This window comes from Vicia villosa, linkage group LG6 (genome assembly GCF_029867415.1).
Source record: "Vicia villosa cultivar HV-30 ecotype Madison, WI linkage group LG6, Vvil1.0, whole genome shotgun sequence".
NCBI lineage: Eukaryota > Viridiplantae > Streptophyta > Magnoliopsida > Fabales > Fabaceae > Vicia > Vicia villosa.
Genome location: NC_081185.1, coordinates 112,517,190 through 112,537,619, shown reverse-complemented (window position 1 = coordinate 112,537,619; position 20,430 = coordinate 112,517,190). Strand labels below are relative to the sequence as shown.

Below are 20,430 nucleotides of genomic sequence, written 5' to 3'. Positions count from 1 at the left end.
AAATATTTTTTTAAATAGTTTTTATTTTAAAAATAAAATAACTATTTTAAATAATATTTAATTATCACTTATATAATTCTATAGTCAACATTTAAATATTGTTATACTTGTTGGTGGTAGTTTTCATCAATTCAACAAATAAACTTTATAATCAATTTCGAATTCAATTTAAATATTTCAGAGATCTTAGTTGATAGGTTTATTAGTTCATGTTATGACTTTTTTTTAATCAAAATTGTTAATTTATAAATATCAATAATTTATTTACATTAATACACAAATATAATAAATAAATATTCTCGACATGGATTAAACCTTAGATCGGTAGCTTACACTCATTTATCTCAAATAGTATCTTAAATTAGTAGTTTACACTCATTTATCTCAATTAGTACATACTAGTTGAGCTACCTCATCCAACCTAATACTCAAATAACTATAAATATTAGAAATATAAAATAGCAATAAAATTAAATGTAAATGTAGTAAAAACAATAAAAATTGAAATATGGTTTGAATTGTTTTTTAATACAAAAAATCATTGGATCTAAAGATAAATCAAGCACCGTCTAATTTAATTTTAGACGACTAATTTAAACACGTATTTGAAACATATGATATTCGTTAAAATTAAATTCTATATGCTTTTTAATTTTTTTGAAAGGTTTATGATTTTAATTTAAATTTAAACACCATTACATTTCCTAATAGTGGAAAAAAGACATGCTTATCAACAAAAAATATGGTAAAATAAAAAATCTAAAATAATTTTTTATTAATTATTTCAAAAAAAATATATATATATATATAACGTTTCAATTCACCTAAACAAATAGTTCTATTTTAAAAAAATGGTTCAATAAAACCGGGGTACAAAACCAATAATTTGGTTGAATTCGATTATAACCAAATTAAAATCGGTTCTAATACACTGCTATGGAACATTCAATCCAAAGCTGATAAACTTTGGGTTAAATGGATCAACATCTATTATTTGAAAGCTTAAGATATCATGACATGGATGCCGAAAGCTAACTACTCTTGGTTGTTGAAAAGCATGGTGAAATGCAGAGGAAACTTAGTACAGACCCAATACTGAAATGAGGTGGTTCAGACTGGGAATTACCATACTACCAAGATGTATCGCAGCCTTCGAGGGGTGAAACAACAGGTTCCTTGGAGAAAGATCATGTACAAAAATTATGCGAGACCAAGGGCCCTTTTTAACCTCTAGATGACTCTAATGGAAAGAAAAACACGAAAGAGAGAATCCTCAACTTTGGCATTGTCACTGATTAGAAATGTGCATTCTGTCGGGAGGAGGAAAATATAGAACAGTATTTTTTATGTTGCACCACAAAACCAATATGGGCAGGTATTCTGAATTGGATGGGATTCCAACAACAGTCCAAGGCTTGGAAGGAAGAGATGCAGTGCTTGACTAGAGAAACAAGACAAAAAGGCTGACGTAGAAAAATCTTAAAAGTGGCTATTGCTGAAACCTTATATGACATATGGCAACAACGAAATGCCTTGATTTTTACTCAAGCGAAGATGCAGCCAAACTTAATTGAGAACATTAAATTTTATATTGTCAATAGATGTGCCCTCAATAGGACACTCAACACACACATTGATAAGGATTCTCTTTGCATAGAGTAACTTAGTTTTGTCCCTTTGATATTTCATACCTGGATCTATACCTGGATCTTTTGATCGGTTTGTACTTATGGTTTTTTGGAAATAAAAGTTAATTTGATTCCAAGAAAAAAAAATCAGTTTCAATAAACTTTTGTTGTGATTCAGTTTGATTTTCTGACTAAACTGTAACATGATCAACCCTATCCACATCCACAGTACCTAAACTTTAGGTTGGTTCAAATCAATAGTTCATAGGTTTATTAGTACATACAATAATAATTTGGAAGGGTTTGCTCTCAATGGGGGAAAACAGGGCCATGTAGAAACAATTATTAATTATTGAATGAACTAACATGAACCAGCAAGTTAATATACATAAGAGATTCAGCATATATATCTATGGTAAAAGCAGTTCCTGCAAGATGCAGCATATACCCAATCAAAAAATTTAATCGCCTGTAATATAACCCCATTGAAGGTAGCTCTAAAATACTAAAGATGACCTAACTCTATATTATTAACAGTTTATGCTGAACAACTCTATCCATGGATAATAAGGGCAACTAAAATTCTTTCCTGAAACTAACAGCAATGTTTCCAATTATATACCATCCTTTGTATCACGGTAAAAAATCTACATATGGCTTGGTCTCCTCTTCCCAGAATCTGTCCTCATCCGCTTCACGGGATTTGCCCATCCAACTAACCCACCAGACCCATTTGGTTTCTGTGCATGGCCAGTCCTAGGGGTAGAACCTGAACCTGAACCTGAAGTCGGACTTCTCACAGCAAGAACCAGGCTAGGGGGTGAAATAGGACCAGTTGATCCAATCCTAAACTTCCCTGATGGTTTTTCTCTCTCATTTCTTTTCTTCTTGCATACAACCAGTTCACCTGGGTGAACAAGCATTGAAGGACTATCCTGCTGAAGTTGCTCCCTGGCACTGGAACTGCCACTTCCAGTTTTTGATACCTTCTGAGGCAATTGGACTTTGATCCTGCCAGTTTCGCCATTGGAAGTGGATCCACGTTGCAGTGGCTTTTGTGTAGGGAATGGATCAGTCTCCGTATCATTCTTCCCTCTCTTTCTCTTACTACTTGGACCAGCAGTCACTTGTCTTGAGGATGCTACCGTACTGGCAGAAACTGGACCAGAAAAAGAAAGTGCACTTCTTGCTTCTCCGAAATCAATATCGGAAAATGAGATTTTCAAGATGTCAAAAAAGAGATCATGAACCTTCCTTGCTTCAGATCTTACCTGTGAATAATGATCACTCAAAACTTTTAACCTTTTGCAAAAATAGAGATCATATATAAACAACCCTTGTGTTATTATCAACTTCTTATTCGACAGCCATCTCAATCATGCAAAATACAATTGATCAGTTTATGTTTTTGTTAAAGCAATTTTAAACAATGATAAGAAACCTTACCTCATATGAGTACCCATAGAAATGCATCGCACTCTTCAACATGAATTGTACATCAAACACAAGCTCCATTACTCCATTGTACTCCAGTCTATCAATTCTCTGGTCAATCTTTCTTAAATCCAAGAGTTTGTTCCTAGAACCACCAGAGAACCCAGAATTCTCAATCCTCTTCCATAAATCTGTCAGCAAAGGTACAATTTGATGGCCTTCCTTGTCTATTCTCCTTTGAAGCTTGCTAATTACATTTTTACACTGCAAGTACATAAGTTGTATGAATTCATATAGTTCCACTAAGTGAGCAGGCAGACAAAACAATATGACATGAAACATTTCTAAATAGATTATTTAACATAACTGTTAAAATAAAGGAGGTGAGATTACAATTTACATATCCAACAGAAAGTTATGGTGAAAAACAGAACAAAATAAGAAACACTTTCAAGGTTACATGGGTAAAGAAACCTATCAGATACTCAAAAATTTATTAGCAATATATTACTAGCTTATTAAAATTGTGTAAGATTATTAAAAGTTTCTATTGGAAGTCCTTATAAAATGCAGTAAGATCAATTCCATCCAGGAAAAAATAAGATAGATGCAGAAAAGTAGACACAACATTGATTACTTAATGGCACATACCCCTCTCTGGATGATTTCAGCCATTTTAGTGCCATGAGCTGCAGATCCACTTAAATTGATAGGCTTCCCCTTCAAACTTTCTCTAGAGTGTTCACCACTATCTTCTGAAGGAGAAGATGTGCAGTTCAAACGACTGGACTTAGGTAGGCCATGTAATTTGGATGCATTAGGTACTTTCGTTGAAGGTAAATTTCGCTTATTTTTAAATATAGGTTCTTTCTTATCATGCTTACTGGCAATGGAATCTTCAAATGATTTTGATTCAGGGCCGATCCTTGTATGCAATTGATATTTATTGCTTAGTAAAAGAGATGATTCTCCACGTTGAAGAGATGCCATCTCACTGCCAGACTTTTCCTCAAGCCTTTCCATGGTGTGACGAGGCCGCACACGAAGACTACGTTTACGCTTAATCTTGGGTTTCTGCAAAACTTGTTCTTCCTCACCTTCATCACGATCATGAATCCAACTTCCGGATTGTTGATGATACATGTGAGATTCACCAGATACTGCAATTTCCCCTTCTTCTAACTCATCTCCCTGGTAAAAGTTATCAGAAGATATTAATAAGAATGTAATAGAACAAAAACAATCACCTGGCAAAATAGTAAAATATTCAAAATAAAGTGTGTACCATCCTTTTTGAGACCGAACTTGGCTTGGCATCCAGCGCAGACAGGGAAGCAAATTTCTGAGAAGAAACTGATGGCGACACGGTTTGTGTTGGTCTTTGACAGTCTGCAGATGATGCTGAAGAACCGATTTCTTTAACCACGTGAATATTTCTAGCACCTTCTGAAGACCTAGGAAATTTATATTCAGCATCAGAAGGAGTAACATTCTTATCTTTATCCACGGGTTGAGCTCCATCAGCCCCACAATACCCATCATCTTCCTCATGTGCAGAATCTTCATTTCTGTCTTCAGAGATTTCTTCAGAGGATTCCCCAATTTCATCTTCCAACTCTTTATAATTAGGATTCTTTTTTCCCTTTGGTCGCCCCCTTCTCCTTTCAGAACCCATTTCACTGGATTCCAAGCCAACATTACCACCCGAAAAAGTGTTTTTCTTTGATGATCTTTTGGATGAAGCAGCAATAGCAGCATTCACATCTTTTGTACTGGCTCGAAGCCACTTAGGCACCTGATGATACTGAGTCATCTTCTCAAGCCATTCCTCTTCCTCATCCATTTGATCAAACAATTCAACTTCCTCTTCATTCCTAGCAATCATGCGATTTACCTCCTGCAATGAAGGAACATCGTGGACAGTTTCTTGACACCGTTCGTCGTCATGCAATAATGTCTCCAAAGTCAAACGCCTCTCTTCATGTGTTGTCCTTTGATCAAAACGTCCAGCATTAATAACCTCGTCAGCCATATCAATCTTATATTGTTGAATATTGCTCCTTATGAGGCTCTCAATGGATCCTATATAACGATCCTTACCTGCAAGCTCATCCTCCATATCAATAGTGCCTCCACTTCTCCGTTCATCCTCCTTCTGATGGCTAGAGATTTTGTCAACAACAGCTTCCATGTAGATAACTTTAACTTCTCTTTTTTGTCCAATGCGATGAGCTCTAGCCACGGCCTGCTCTTCATTTTTAGGGTTTGGGTCAGGATCATATATGACTACTGTGTCAGCAGACTGAAGGTTAAGGCCTCTCCCAGCAGCCCTAATACTAAGCAAGAAGATGAAACAGTCAGAATTAGGGCTATTGAAGTCCACTATAGCTGATTCACGGTCATCCAAAGTTGTTGTCCCGTCAATTCTTCTGTACACAAGTCTTCGCCATTGCAGGTACTCTTCCAATATGTCTAGGAGTTTTGTCATGGTACTAAACAGCAAAACTCGATGTCCGGTTCTTTGAAGTTTTATGAGAATCCTATCCAGCATCCACAATTTCCCACAACACTTCACCATAAACTCTTTAGATAAATCATTAAAAAATGGGTAATTAAGCAATGGATGATTGCAAGTTTTCCGTAGCTCCATGCATCTATTATTTAAAGTTTTATACTGCTTTGCCTGGTATAACGGGCTTTTTTGCATCCGGAGTTTCTCTTCCTCAGGATTAAGACGAAGAGTTCCGGTTGATTTGATCCAGTCATAAATGGCACTCTGGAAGGCTGACATTCTACATCGTAAAACTATGGATACCTGCAGTGCAGCACTGGTATCAGGACTATGCCACAAAGTACATTAAAAGGTTAAGAGTTGTAGTAGTCAAACCTTTGGTGGTAGCGAGCCTTCAACCTCTTCAACACGGCGCCTGAGCATGAAAGGCTCGAGAATCTGATGAAGCCGATGGATAATGATAACTTTCTTCTCTGTCTCAAGCCAATCATCCTCTGCATTTTGGGTGGGATCTTCCTTTTGAAATGGTTTTGAGAACCAATCATTAAAGGCTTTCTTATTGTCAAAAACCTCAGGAAGAAGTAAATTTAAAAGTGACCAAAGTTCCTTCAAATCATTCTGCAGAGAAAATTAAACCATTAACAATTTCATCAACAAGATATGCACTGCACAAGGAATCTCAGATCTATCACTTGGCAAAATGACATCTACATTAAAATTAACATGTAGGAAAAGAAATAATAGTTTAAGCATTAGCTTACATATTTTATAAAGAAACACTCGTCAAAATTATGAATCATTAGACAGAGAACTTTGCACATTAAAGAATCAACTGAACATCCACAACTGTCATTGCTAAAATATGATATGCATACTTGACCCCCAAAGTTTCGGTGACAACAAGAAACCTATTTTGAGATTTATTTATAATTAAACTATCATTCAACCTTCAATAAAAGGCCTTATTAATAGCATTCATTGAGGTAATTTCGGACTGTAAACTAAATGAACTATAATGCTAAAAGTCTCAAACCACATCTTAGCATCAGCATTTAAGCAAGCATGGCAAGACTAGGACTTGAGCTTGGCAAAAGCTGAGTCTAGCCTTGTGTGGATATTTTAAGTTTTTACTCACTCAAAAAAGAACCAGCAAACTAAAACTACTCATATAAATGAATAATATATTTCTCCAGCTTCTGAAAAAAGTTGTGATTCGTACATGGTCGGAAGCGAAGCGTGAAGCTTATGACCCCTTGGCAATAGAAGATTCGATACCATGTGTCAAGAACTGATTTTCCTAACAGCTTAAGCTATATGGTGAAGACATGTGAACAATTTAAGTAGCTATATGGTGAAGACGTGTGAACAATTTAAGTAGCTATATGGTGAAGACATGTGAACAATTTAAGTAGCTATATGGTGAAGATTAAAGACATATAAATGGTTTAAATGTTGCTATTGCTATTAGTTAGCAAGGGAATAACAAGCTGACAATATTACAGAAATCTGGATGTTTTAAGATATGCTGATGTTTGGTTCAATTGGGGCATAAAAGATTCTGAGTTTGTAGGAAACCACATCAATAATGCATTTCATATCAAACCAGAACAAAACAAACCTGTAAAGGTGTTCCTGTCAGAAGCAGGCGTCTGTGACACCGATATCTATCAAGATCACGAGCTAAAACTGACTCTCTATCCTTCATTCTCTGAGCTTCATCAATTACGATATACCTCCAATCAATTTTTGAAAGCTTTGCTCGGTCATACATGATGAACTCATAAGTAGTCACAAGGACATTAAATTTCATAGCCATAACCTCCTGCAAATATAAAACACTTAGGGCTGATTGAATTACTCCTAACAGTATACTGTACATCAATAGGTTGTGGCACACTTACTTGAGAAAATAATTTTGACCGGTGATCCTTCATTCCAACATAAAAAATGCATGACACAGATGGTAACCAAGTATGCAATTCACTCTGCAGAGTCAATGCATATTTTTGGGTTTAGGCACACTAAATCACAGAGAAAAGGTATATTATTGAAATGAATAAGTTGAAGCACACCTTCCAGTTAACCAAAACAGCATTTGGAACTATTATAAGATGTGGGCCATAGTTTCCTTTAAATTCCATTAAGTATGCAATTAACGCCATAACCTGGACAAGGTAGAAATATTTAAGTTGACAAGAGGTGCACACAGCTAACAAGTAATTAATATTATATACACTTCAAATAACATTTAAAAACATAAGAATAATCCTCTTACTTTCATCTCCCACCTATGACACAATGAATTTCAATATGTAGTGTATAAACACTTGGCGGTAAAAACACACAATAGAGGTCACACCCATTTTAAGGGAGGACACAGCAGAACATTATACTAACCTGGACTGTTTTACCAAGACCCATCTCATCAGCCAAGATTCCATTTAACTTGTTGTTATACAAAGAAAGCATCCATTGCAATCCAACCTTCATAAATAACATGACAAATACTTGAAAATTTACTCAAAGATAAGAAAATGCGAACAATTTCACTAACTGTAGAAACCTACAAGCTGATACTCTCTCAATGTTCCAGCCCGCAACATTGATGGCTGCCTTAAAACTTTTTCATTCACAGCATGAGCAAGGTTGTAATACCTGGTATGTGGCCAATGAAGGTAACCAGAAGGCATCAGACATATTATATAACCAATAAATGTTTAAAAGGTTAATTTAGGTAAACAATAGTAAGTCATTAAATTTTTTTTTAAAAGGTAATGGTAAATTTCATGCCAAAAGCCAGTACTACAATGCACTTGACCTCAAGCATTCTTGTGCCAAAAGCCCAAAACTAGAGATACACAAATTGAACAAAACTCACTTGCTGACAGAAGATGAGCCATCGTTTGGAGCATTCATCTCTGTAAAACGATTTCTAATCATCACTTCTTCTCCAGCACAAGCTGCTGCAGCTCTGACTTCTTCTTCAGAAAGACCCTTTAATCATAAAATAATGGATCAATGATAAGTAGATGATTTCAAAAAGAAGTTATAAGTGTTACAAAATCAAAAGGCACACAAAATGTAAAAGTTTTCCCTCAGGCCATTAGAGTTTTCCTTTTCTTTTTTCTTTTTTTTTTTTAAAAATTTAGGGAGAGGGGAAAATAATGAATCATGCCTGTAATTGTGCGGCAGCTGCTGCAGCTTTTGCTGCCTCCTCCACTTCCTGATGATTTTTGGCAGAAGTTATCTTACTTCCTAATTTTTGGAGATACTCTTCAGTCTGAGTTAAGAAAGTTGAAAGTACAGTGTATCTCTCCGCAGCATCACCTGGAAGGCTAGTCTGTTGCTCCAGCAACATCTCCCTATATCTGTCAACATCATTGTTTTTTAAGGCCTCCATCCTCTTGTTCCTGTCATCGTCCTTATGTTTTGAGAACTCTTTCAACATCTTTTCGTGATATTTGGCCACCCCTCTATTACGGGCAGTACGGGCATCACGAATGGCCCAGTGAACTTCAAGAAGCTTCTTGCGCCATTGGAATATAGATTTCAGTTGCTTATCCCTCAAAGCTTTCTGAGATGACTGCACTTGTCTAGCGAGTTCCACACGCTGACGTTCGCACAGCCGAACAAACTTGCGATATGGCCTATCTGGCATTGCCATTATCTCCTGTTGCTGTTGATCAATCTCATCTCTTAAACGAGCCTGAAGATCTATAAGGCGAAGCTTTTTCTCTTCAATTTGCAACTTCAATACAAGATCTGGCCTAATTCTTTTCCTCTCTAAGTTTACCGCAAGTAATCCTTCAATCTTCTTTAGATTCTCTGTCCTTCTCTTGTTAAAAACTTCCATGCCTTCCTCGTAAAGAAGCTCTTTTACATCATATGCCAGTGACAAATTATTGTTGTTGTTGTTTACCATCATTGATGACCCAAAGGAATCATGTTTCCTAGTGAAGAAAGGAAAATCAAATAGGGGCCCATGATAGTTTTTGGTGGGTCCTGTATCCTTTGGCTGGCCAACAGTGCTTGACTGTACAGGTTTATTAATTTGTGCAATGTCAGTTATGGAAGCCTGGGAAGCAACAGCCTTTCCTTTATCTAATGCTAACTCAGTTCTAACAGGAGCTCTGTTAATTCCATGTTCAGTTTCCTGGTCTGACTTAGCAGAGCATCCAATGGATTGCTGCTCTTCCTTTCCAATGGAGACCTTTGTCACAGAAGGCATAGCTTGCCTATGAACTGCTGCTCCAGTGGATATCTGATCTCTTACAAAAGTTTCCTGCTTAGAAGAATTTCCATCAAGAGATGTGATTGGTTGTGAATCCTTGGTATTGGAATCATTCCTCCTTGTTTGTTCTACCACAGTATTTCCCGCAGATTTATCTTGATTCTGGCCTCCTGAAGAGTGAATTGGCTGCTTCACTTGCAAATGAAGAGGTGGTGGAGTAATGGCCTGAAGAAGTTCTTGGGGAAGTGTACTTTCACCTTTCTATCAACCAACAGAAAATAGAATTAGTGAGCACAATCTTCATTAGAAATTATATAGTTTTTTTTTGCAAAGAATCAGATATGATATAGTAAATCTTCATAGGGCTTATATAAACACAAAAAGTAGGCAAGCAGAAGCAGAAAGCCATAGACAATGAGAAACAAAGGGATATGATCACAAGTGAAATGGGCACCAAAGAAAACTCAATTGAGGCAGAGGTTAACCTTCAGCCGCCTAAACGCTAGTATCTGTGCTTTAAGAACATGGAGCTGATGTTTGGTAAAACCAACTCGTTTTTGAGCCGTATGAGACGGTGCCCCTTGAGGCTTGGTATAATTTCCGGAGCCTCCTTCCTTTATCAGCCCTCCAGCCTGGGAAGCACGTTGGATTAATTGTTGGCTGTACTGCACTTTTGCAGGTTCCGAACCAGATCCAGATGATGAAGGTTTTGCATTCAAAGAACTATCTGCACCTAAGCTCATGTTTGCAGAAGATTGATGTGGATGCATAGAAGGCATTCCATTACCAGCTACAACAGATTGCTTCGAAGATCCTTGAGCATCTCTACCATGAAGACTGAACTGCTGCACTGCCATGTCACTGGAGTTTCCAGCCACACCAGCATTGACGGGTAAGCCCAAATGGCTGGGTGGAGCTGTCTGCCTGGCTTTTGCAGAAACTACCTGTTCAGACACACCGCTAGATGAATTAGCACGAGCAGATCCCTCGCTTGCAACTTCCGGAGAAGTAACCTGCTGCTTTGAAACGGGGACAGAGGAGGACTGAGCACCAATGCTAGTAATGTTTTCCTTTGGTTGTTGAATCATCTTTGATTGCATCAAGGGAGTGAGCTGAGCCACTAAGTTAGCATTTGCAGGTTGTGATAGATCAATATTCCGTTCTTGTGCCCATGCCTGCATAGCTCGGAGTTGAGCAGACATAGCAATCTGGTTGTTCATAGCATTTGGCATGCTCTGCTGAGTTGATAGTGCTTGCACAGGCATCAAATGTCCAATGGCTGGTCCATGAGTTGAAGGCTTTTCTTCATTCTTCTTATCAGGAGCTAGCTGATATCCATGCTCTATCCTCTTTTCACCATGAGAAAAATGTTCAGATGAATTCCTAGAAGTTGATCCTTGGCCCTGATTCCCTGCCTGCATTGCCATAAGCTCCTGCAATTTAAAATTTCCCATTCGCATTTCTTGATCCTTAACAGATGTGTGACCTGACATTTCCATTTTAGATTGCTGTTGTGACTGCATTGCCAAAGCAGACTTTTGTTGAGAACTCTGGAGAGCATATTGATAATATGCTTGTTGGACAGGACTTAGCATCTGCTGCTCAATGCCTTGACCCTGGTTGGGTCCATGTTGAGCTGAATCGAAAAAATTTCTAGACTGCTGAGGCCGTTGCATGGCAGTAGAAGATGAGTAATTGTTATTCCCAAATACTCCTTGAAGCCCTGCTTGATATGCCAGCACCGCTTCATTCCCTTCAGGTTTTCTACACAGTTGCTGTTGAAATGACTGCATATATATCAGTTGAGAAAATGTCGTCATTCCACAGTATAAATGATATGATTCAAAATTTAAAAAAAAAAAATTGTAACTTAGATCACAGTGAAAATCTCATAGATTTCAAGACAAAGACGGGTAGACAAATACTTGTCAAGTATAACATAAGCTAATTTGGTTCACAAAATCTACAACACCACTGTTGACTGCCTATCTTAAAAAGCATTACCAAAATTTGAAGTACTTGTGTGTAGGGTGCTATAAATGTTATTATATACATGGCTACAAAGGAAATAAAGAAACTATGGCCTCTCCGGAAGTATATTATATAACCATGAAAGCATATTCCTTAAGTACAACAAGTACATAACATAAAGAAATCAATCATATTTAATGATCACACTACTTTGAGGTAGATACAATGACGATTTTCCCATTAAGACTGCATTTGATAGAAAACTGTAAATCAAATAAGAAACAAACGATTTTAATTATTGACATCAAACGTCTTTACTTAAAATAACAGAAGAGAGAAGCAGCGGGAACAATTAAGACAAGCTGACAATTCACAAAAGATGACGAAACGACACTTTTTAGAAAGCTGCAAGTCTATCTTCTTTGGTTACAATCCAGAACTAATAAATGTTTTCCAACTTATTTACTTAAAGATAAATAAAGGGCAAAGGGATCCAAAATGTAAAATTAATAGTATTAAAATTTCAACAATAGCCTCTGCAGAGAGAGAAAAATAAAGAGAAAAGAAGGGAGTTCATTAAACACAAACACAAAATAACATGACTTATAAAAGGAAATTCCCTAAAAAACTGCATGAAAAAAAAACATTAACAAAACACTCATACTTTTCTATAGTTGAACATCATATATGAACAAAAATTAAACCCAAAGACCAATTAATTAATAAAAAATTCAAAGTCAACAGAAAGGTGCAATCTGTTAGGTGTGTGATTAAAAGGAAGCTAGACCAGAACTGACACATCAGCAGTAAAAAATTCCAAGCCAATCATTTGCATGTACAATGATTGAATCAGTTTCCATATTATTCAATAATGATTCCATCAGTTTCAATATTATTATTTGAAATGCCTGAAAAACAATTAGTTCAAAAGAAAACCATAAACCCTGACAACCAATTAGCTTTAAGACAAACATTCTCATTTCCAAAGCCAATCATGTGTTGAAAAATCTGACACAACTGAATTACCAGAACAGAAAAACCATGAAGAAGAATTTGCCATCAGAGTAATACAAAATTCTACCATTCTATCAAACCATCACAGAAACTCGGCTAAAACAACTCAAAATCCACACCTGTCTAGAAGAACCCATCATCTGCTGTTGCTGCTGCAATGAGTCCAATCCCATATGAGAAGCCGCCGAAGACGAAGAAGACGGCGACGCAGCCGCTGACGACGTCGACGCTGCCCGCCCTGCCGGATTCCGGCCGGGCCCACCGCTGCCGGCGCCGCCAGATTGCATTCAGTCACCCAAAATTCACCACCTACATTACCACACAATTGAGATCACTCCCACTGAAAAACAATAACAAACTCCAAACAAAACAAAAACACCGAGAAAAATGCAATAACCTCAACAATCCCTCTCAATTTCAACAAAACCACATTATTTTCCCTCCGATCGCAACGTTCAAAAAATCACAACAACCATCATTTTCTCTCTCTAGCTGCTGATACTGACCCAACTCTTTTTCTCTCTCTAGAATCCGCGACTTTCGGTGCGCAATTCAGAAAGGATCTTTCACCGTATAAAACCGAACTTGACGGAATCGATTATTCCACACGCGATTTTGCAATTTCACAGTCAAACCCTAACGCAATTTTTTTCCCTTTTTTTTTTTCAACTTTTCGTTTTCCGTTTTGTTTAGAACAAAAATGGTGTTTATATAAAAGCGCTTCTCGTCTCTTACTTCAAATTTTCATCACTGATCTGTGTCGTTTATGTATATTAGCCATGAAAATCAGCTACAAATTACGGTTAGAGAATTACCAAAAGTAGCAATTCAGATTAACCCCTCTTTCCTATCAAAATTACATATCTTAACTTTTATGTAACATTATTAGCACTAAATTTATTGTTATTACAACTTTTTCTATCCACTAATTTCATCATTAAAAACACTTTACTTCTCAACACTTAAACAACTTTACATATAGGAGATATCATATATATAAATTTAGTTTATTGATAGTTGTTTATAAATAACAGATAAAAAATTAATTTAATTGATAGTTATACAGAGATATCAGATCCAGAGACAGAATAATAAATGTTGCATTGGTATTCTAAAAGGACATTTATTTTGAGACATAGAAAAAGTGGAAATGAGACACTTATTATGAGACAGAAGGAATAATAATTATTTCTTTTTCTAATGAAGAAAAATATATTTGATTAATTTTTATGGTTTTCCTAATATTTGTAAGCCTATGTCCTACATGATTATATTGGACCTATCAGTTATCACTATCACCAAAGTCTACTCAATGATTATGGTTTAATTAGTTTGATTCAGTTTTCAAGATCATGTTAGCTTTAGAAACGTTGATTTTGAGAAATGTGTGTGATGTGACAATTGATATTACTTCTATAGTTTAAGTTGATTGATATATAAGGTATCAAATCAATACAAAATAAGCCATATGGAAATTGCATATATATATTGTTAGAGCCAAATTAATAAGAAATATTATGGAGCAAAATGTTCTGATAGTTTTGTTGGTAACAATGGGTCATGTTTCACTAGAATCACACATTAGTCATACATTTGGGAAAAAATTGCACAAGTAGCAAGGGGAAAAAATTAATGGAATTAAACATAAGACTTAAAAAGTGAATGAAGTCAATACTCTGAGCTTATAAAGTGATGAGCCTAATAAAGTTATATGAAGTTAAAATTTGTGAATTTAGAATAATTATGAATAAAGATCATCTCTCTCTATGGGTGTGTTTGGTTGTGAAGATAAATTAAGAAGAGAGAAAGATATGAGAAAGAGTGTAAGAAGAGAGAAAAAGATGAGAAATGAAGTAGATTTTAAATATTGTTTGTTATAAGAGAAAGAGAAGAGAAATAGAGAAGATAGAAGTATTGATAATTTTTAAAAGTACAAATATAACCTTCTAAAAAAACTCATAAAATTTAATATAATTTGCATTGAATTTTTATTATTACATGATTATTATTTTTATTTAACTAAACAATTTTTTAATTATTATATGTTTCTAATAACCACATATTTTTTATAATAATTACACGTTTCTATTAATAATAAACAAATATTATGTAGCACAAAAGATAAAATATCATATATTTTAAAATATAGAGGCACATTACAAGGGTATTATAGACCAGTTAATAAAAAAGTTTCTTTTCTGGAGCTTTCTTCGCATATTAGAAGAGAAGAAGAAATGGCATGGGTCCCACTCATTTTATATCTCTCTTCTCTCTTTCTTCCCTTGCCAAACAGAAGAAGTACCACACTTCTCTTATACTTCTCTCTTTTCTAACTCTCTCTTCTCTAACTCTCTCATACCAAACACACCCTATACGTTCACCCTCTTTTTAGAGAAAAAAAATGTGTGATTTGTTTTGTCAAAATATTTTTTTTCATATAGGATCTCTCTAGTTATAGTATTTTTATTTCGACACATTATTGAACACTAAATATGTTACATTTTGTAAACGTGATTCAAACATAAAGTTGTTATGTTGTTCGAATCTAACTCATAACTCGTTCTGCTAACACAATTATTATTGATTATTTATAATCAAAAATTCAATTACATTATTAATAAAATGACTATAATATATATATATATATATATATATATATATATATATATATATATTGTTGGGGGAAGAATCGATTTCCTCCCAAATACTTAACAGGAGCATAGGGATAGGGAGACTGGTTCTCCCCACTAATATGAATGGGAAGACCGGCTATCCACATTAATAGGAAGAAACATGTCGGGTGCTTTCAAAGGTATGTGGTATGGCATGTGACAATTCAGTTGTTCCCTAATGGATAAAGAAATAGGTCGGGTGGCTAGCCTCATGTGCGCGATGAGTTGGATTAGGCGGCCTATTATCTGTTAGGTTGCGCCAACCTGAATGTCTAGTGTCCCTTTATGATGTTTCTTGGGCCGACTGGGTTATGAATGTTTCTCTTCTAGGTCGAATAAAAAGCATATCAATCCACAGTCCCTCAAGCATGAGACCTAGGAAGAGCAAAGTGATTTAAGTTCAGTAGACGACGATATCTTTTTAGAGAAGTGATTGCATCAAGCATAGCTTAGAGGGCGATACCCTTAAGCTTTACTTGGGACGATGTAGTTTAAAGGACGGGTCCCTTAATCGCAGCTTAGAGAGCGAGTCCCTCAAGTGTTATTTGGGGTGGATCCCTTAAGCATAACTTAGAAGGCGGGTCTCCCAATCGTTCCTTGGGTCGAGTCCCTCAAGCGTTACTTGTGGGAAGCACATAGAGAATTTAATGCCTTGATACGATGAGTTTTATCTTGGTAAAGCACAACCACTATGGGTCATTGATCTATATGCATGCATCTAATCTAGCCTATAAATGTCCTACGAGCTACTAGAAGGCACATCCTTACAACTTGGCAATGATACATATTTGACCTAGGCTTTTGGCCTTATAAATAAAGGAACAACAACTAATTTCCTTATTTTATTGCAGAAAGTACAATAGAGATGTGATCCTTCTTATGTGAGAGAATGCAAGAGAGTTATGTATAATCAGTATGTGAAATCAATGGTTCATCTCTTAATCTTAAGGGTTGAGGTATTTATAGACTTAGCTCTTGGGTGAAGTTATTGGGTGAAGAACCGATTCCCTTCCAAGTGCTTGTCTGGAGCATAAGAAGATTGGTTCTCCTCACTAGTAGGAACGAGAAGACCAATTTTCTACGTTAGTAGGAAGAAGTAGTTTCTTCCTTAGAAAAATGGTAAACAACAACCCTTTTAAGGACACGTGGCCTGACACATAACAATTTTCTTATCCCCTAATAGGTAAAAAATTGGTTAGATCGAGCGGCCCGTGACTAACGGGTCGCGCCCGCCCGAACATCCAGTGTTCCTTTATGATGTTTCTTGGGCCCGCTGAGTTATGGAATGTCATCTTCTTGACCCAATCAAAACTATTCCAGTCCAATACATAACATAACCCAAATTCATTCTCGAGTTAACAATATGTAACAAATATTATCGTATTAACAATAAAATTATCAAGATTATGAAATTTAAATTGTATAAATTATTCCTTTTGAAAAATTATGGTAATTGAGAGCTATAATATTGCAACTAAACCTTGATTATCAAATTTCAAAACAAATCAAAATTTTAAATGGAAAAAATCAATATTTTTATTCAACACAACAAAATATTCTAAAGTTTAAAGACATTCAAACAAAATTATTAGATGAAAAATAAGGAATTACCAAATTTGAGAAGACTCGAAAACTTAGATCTTCGATTAACCCATAAAATTATATGATATAATAATCTGCAAGCTATAGATCAATGACGCCTTGGTCGAGAAACGTGAAGCTTTAACACAAGTGTATAGCCAATTATTGTGCAATGCCACGAAAAGCTATTTGATGGATTCGTGCGACTGGTGCGGCCTGGGTTAGAAGAGACCGGAACCCTAAAATATTTCAAAACAAATTAAAACTTCAAATAGAAAAAATCATTATTATTATTCAACACAACAAACAAAAATGTACTAGACAACAAAATAATCTAAAATTTAAAGACATTAAAAAAAATTATTAAATGAAAATAAGGAATTACCAGTTTTGAGAAGACTCCGAAATTTAAATCTGCGATTGACCCACAAAATTATATGACATAATAACCTACGAGCTATTGATCGACGGCGCTATGGTCGATAAACGTGAAGCTTCAACACAAGTGTATAATTAATTATGATGCAGTGCAACGGAAAGCTATTTGATGGACTCGTGCGGCTGGTGCAGCTGGTGTTAGGTGAGACTGAAACCCTAAAATATTTTTTCAATAGTTGTGTTGAAGAATATATATATATATATATATATATATATATATATATATATATATATATATATATATATATATATATATATATATATATATATATATATATATATATATATATTTATATATATAAAGAAAAAGTGTGTATAAAATTAATATTATTTTGTAAAATGATGTTTTATACAATGAATACAAAATTATAATTTTTATAGTATATTATACATATTTTTCACTTGCTTTTAAATGAACAATAATGATTCCAAAAAAATACAGTCAGACTAAATAGAGTTTGATGGGTTTAATGGTCACTGTAAAATTTCTATAGGGATGACACTAAACAAGAATACATCTCAAGTATCATCTTCAAGAAAAATTCAAGATAATATATGTATGACTGAATTATTTGACAAGTCTTGAAGCTTCAGGGCGTGAAAGAGTGGAAGTCTGAAAGTTCTCCCTATTGCATCTGAGTGAATAATATGTTGTAAAAGCTAAAGGATATTTTTCTAAAATTATATGGCTAAGTTACACACACGCTAAAAACATGTTTTCTAGCCTATTTTTCTTTCCACTTGAATCAGGAACTGTCTGAATAATTTTGAACAACATTTATATTGACCAAATTGATTGAAACTTATAACCAATCGATTGGGTTAGTGTAAAAATTGTCCTTAATCATTTAGAATAGTGTCTTAATGAACAACAACAGTAATATATCTTTTCCTTCATTTTTCAATATCCTAAATAATTAATTTGAGGTCTTCTAATCAATTGGAGCAAGATGTCAATTGATTGGCGCATTAATTTTGGCCGAAGAAATTTTCCTTTTTTTACCAACCTCTAGCCTATAAATAGAGGTCTCTTTCCTCATATTTTCATATCCTGAATCGTGAGTTTTCATATCTCACTCCTCGCTCTCTCAAAAAAAATTTTTTTCACGTTCTCTCAATTAAAATTAGTTGTAGCGCTTTCGAGACAGGTCTTTCTATTTAGTGAAGAATTTTGTAATTTTGGAAGGATAGTATTATAAATTCTCCAAGGAATAATTTTTACATTGATAGAATAGCTTATCCCTAATGGATTGTTCGTTTGAGTTTAAAGCTAAACCTATTTAAAAGCTTTAGTTTTTGGGATTCATGTTTTAAGTTCTAGGTTCAAAAGTTCAGTCGTTCAAAATATTTCTTCGGGCTCGATATCAGTTCGGTATTAAGTCTAAAATTAGTTCATGGCCATCCTGGTAAAAACTCTAGTTCGATTTGTAAGCTCAATCTGGTTAAAAGCTTGCTTCAGTTCGAGATCAACCTATTATAAAATCTTAGTGGTTCGTGGTCATCCTTTTCAAAATTCTGGTTCAATTCGTGAGTTCAGCCCAATTTAAAAGCTCACCTTGGTTCGAAATAAGACTGTGTAATATCTCGATTTAGCCTTGGGATTAACGGATTTTAGTTACTGTTTGGAAAGAATGAAGGTGCGTGAAACACTATAAAGGGGGTTTGAATTGGGTTTCAAGGAAAATCAAATTCTTCCCAAGTCAAAAACGCAAGAACAAAAATAAATAACACAATTATTTTTATCTTGGTTCACTATTAACGAAGTTACTCCAATCCACTCACCAAGGTGATTTTGCCTTATCAACAAAGACTTAATCCACTATAACCAAACTGATTATAGAAACCATAACAAAGACTAACTATCACTTGTTGCAAACCTCAAAGACTAACTATCAATGGCTTCTTGAGAATTCTGACTAAAGCCCTAGTCTCCCAAGGAACTATCAACTCACAAGTTGAATACAAAGGTTTGTGTTTACAGAGTTGCTTCTTGAAAGCAGATTACACAAGTTTGAAATACAACTAAATAACACAAAAGTGTTAAGAAAATATTGAACAAAAGCTTAATTGCTGCAAGTTAAAGAACAAAAGTTCACTTGCTTACAAAACTATACAAAGAAATAATCAAAGTGATTTTTGCAGGGATTCACCGTAGTTTTGTAGTGTTGATTGACTTGTTTTTCATCAGCTTCATCAAACTTCCAAGTCTTCCTTTTATAGGGCAAAAAGAATCTTTTGGAGGGTGGAATTGGAATACTCAATTCCAATTGTTTTATTTCAACAGCCAGTGAGGGAGTGGTCGACAACATAATACAGTAGTACAATCCTTGAGCCACCCTATCCGGGTAGTGGAGGCATATGTTCTTCGTACAATTTCCTCACATAAACCAAATTTGATCTTTATCTTCTAATATTCAAAGGCTTCTGATAGTAGATGTTGAAGCATGCTTAGAAGGACCAAAGCTTGAGTCACCAGAACCCAAGTCTTCAGAACTTGTTCACCAGAACCGTGTCTTCAAAGTATTAAACACTTGGTCTTTGAGTATTCAGATCCTAAGTCTTCAGAACTTGTTCATCCATAACCTTGTCTTCAGAGTCTTCAACACTTGGTCTTTGAGTCTTCAAATCCTAAGTCTACAAAACTTGTTCATCCAGAACCTTATCTTCAGAGTCTTCAGCACTTAGTGTTCATAATCTCTTTTTTTTTAGAATCTTCATAACTTTATCTTCAAAATCTTCAAAACTTGGACAGAAGAATCTCAGAGTTTGAGGAGACCCCAGAAGCTCTTTCACGAGAGTCACGATGAGAAGCTTTATCACTAACATTCAGCAGAACCGTTGTTATAAACACATTCTAGAACTTTACTGAATCATGATGAAATGAGGTGTAACTTTCAATTACTTTTGAATCATGATTTTATTGCTTGGCGAATGATGTATTGTGCATAT

At 35.1% G+C, this 20,430-nt stretch overlaps 1 protein-coding gene across 1 annotated transcript; it reads right to left on the bottom strand.

The window, feature by feature from the left end:
* Positions 1-1,876: 1,876 nt before the first annotated feature.
* Positions 1,877-13,628, bottom strand: LOC131609624 (ATP-dependent helicase BRM-like). Its single transcript, XM_058881383.1, has 15 exons — positions 13,188-13,628; positions 12,910-13,099; positions 10,291-11,592; positions 8,750-10,066; positions 8,453-8,568; positions 8,142-8,229; positions 7,972-8,058; positions 7,647-7,739; positions 7,476-7,559; positions 7,193-7,396; positions 5,950-6,192; positions 4,348-5,877; positions 3,714-4,253; positions 3,075-3,326; positions 1,877-2,899 (listed from the first exon to the last, which is right to left on the bottom strand). Exons 2-15 carry the CDS (start codon positions 13,075-13,077, stop codon positions 2,276-2,278), a joined length of 6,648 nt encoding a protein of 2,215 aa, XP_058737366.1. The 5' UTR covers positions 13,078-13,099; positions 13,188-13,628; the 3' UTR covers positions 1,877-2,275.
* Between the last annotated feature and the right edge of the window lie 6,802 nt (positions 13,629-20,430).

Excerpts from the sequence above, each read along its gene's own strand:
- LOC131609624 (XM_058881383.1), bottom strand. The coding sequence starts at position 13,077 with ATGCAATCTGGCGGCGCCGGCAGCGGTGGGCCCGGCCGGAATCCGGCA. Across the intron at positions 8,569-8,749 it reads CAGCTGCCGCACAATTACAG|GGTCTTTCTGAAGAAGAAGT; the intron begins GCATGATTCATT and ends TTATGATTAAAG. Across the intron at positions 2,900-3,074 it reads TCTATGGGTACTCATATGAG|GTAAGATCTGAAGCAAGGAA; the intron begins GTAAGGTTTCTT and ends CATTATTCACAG.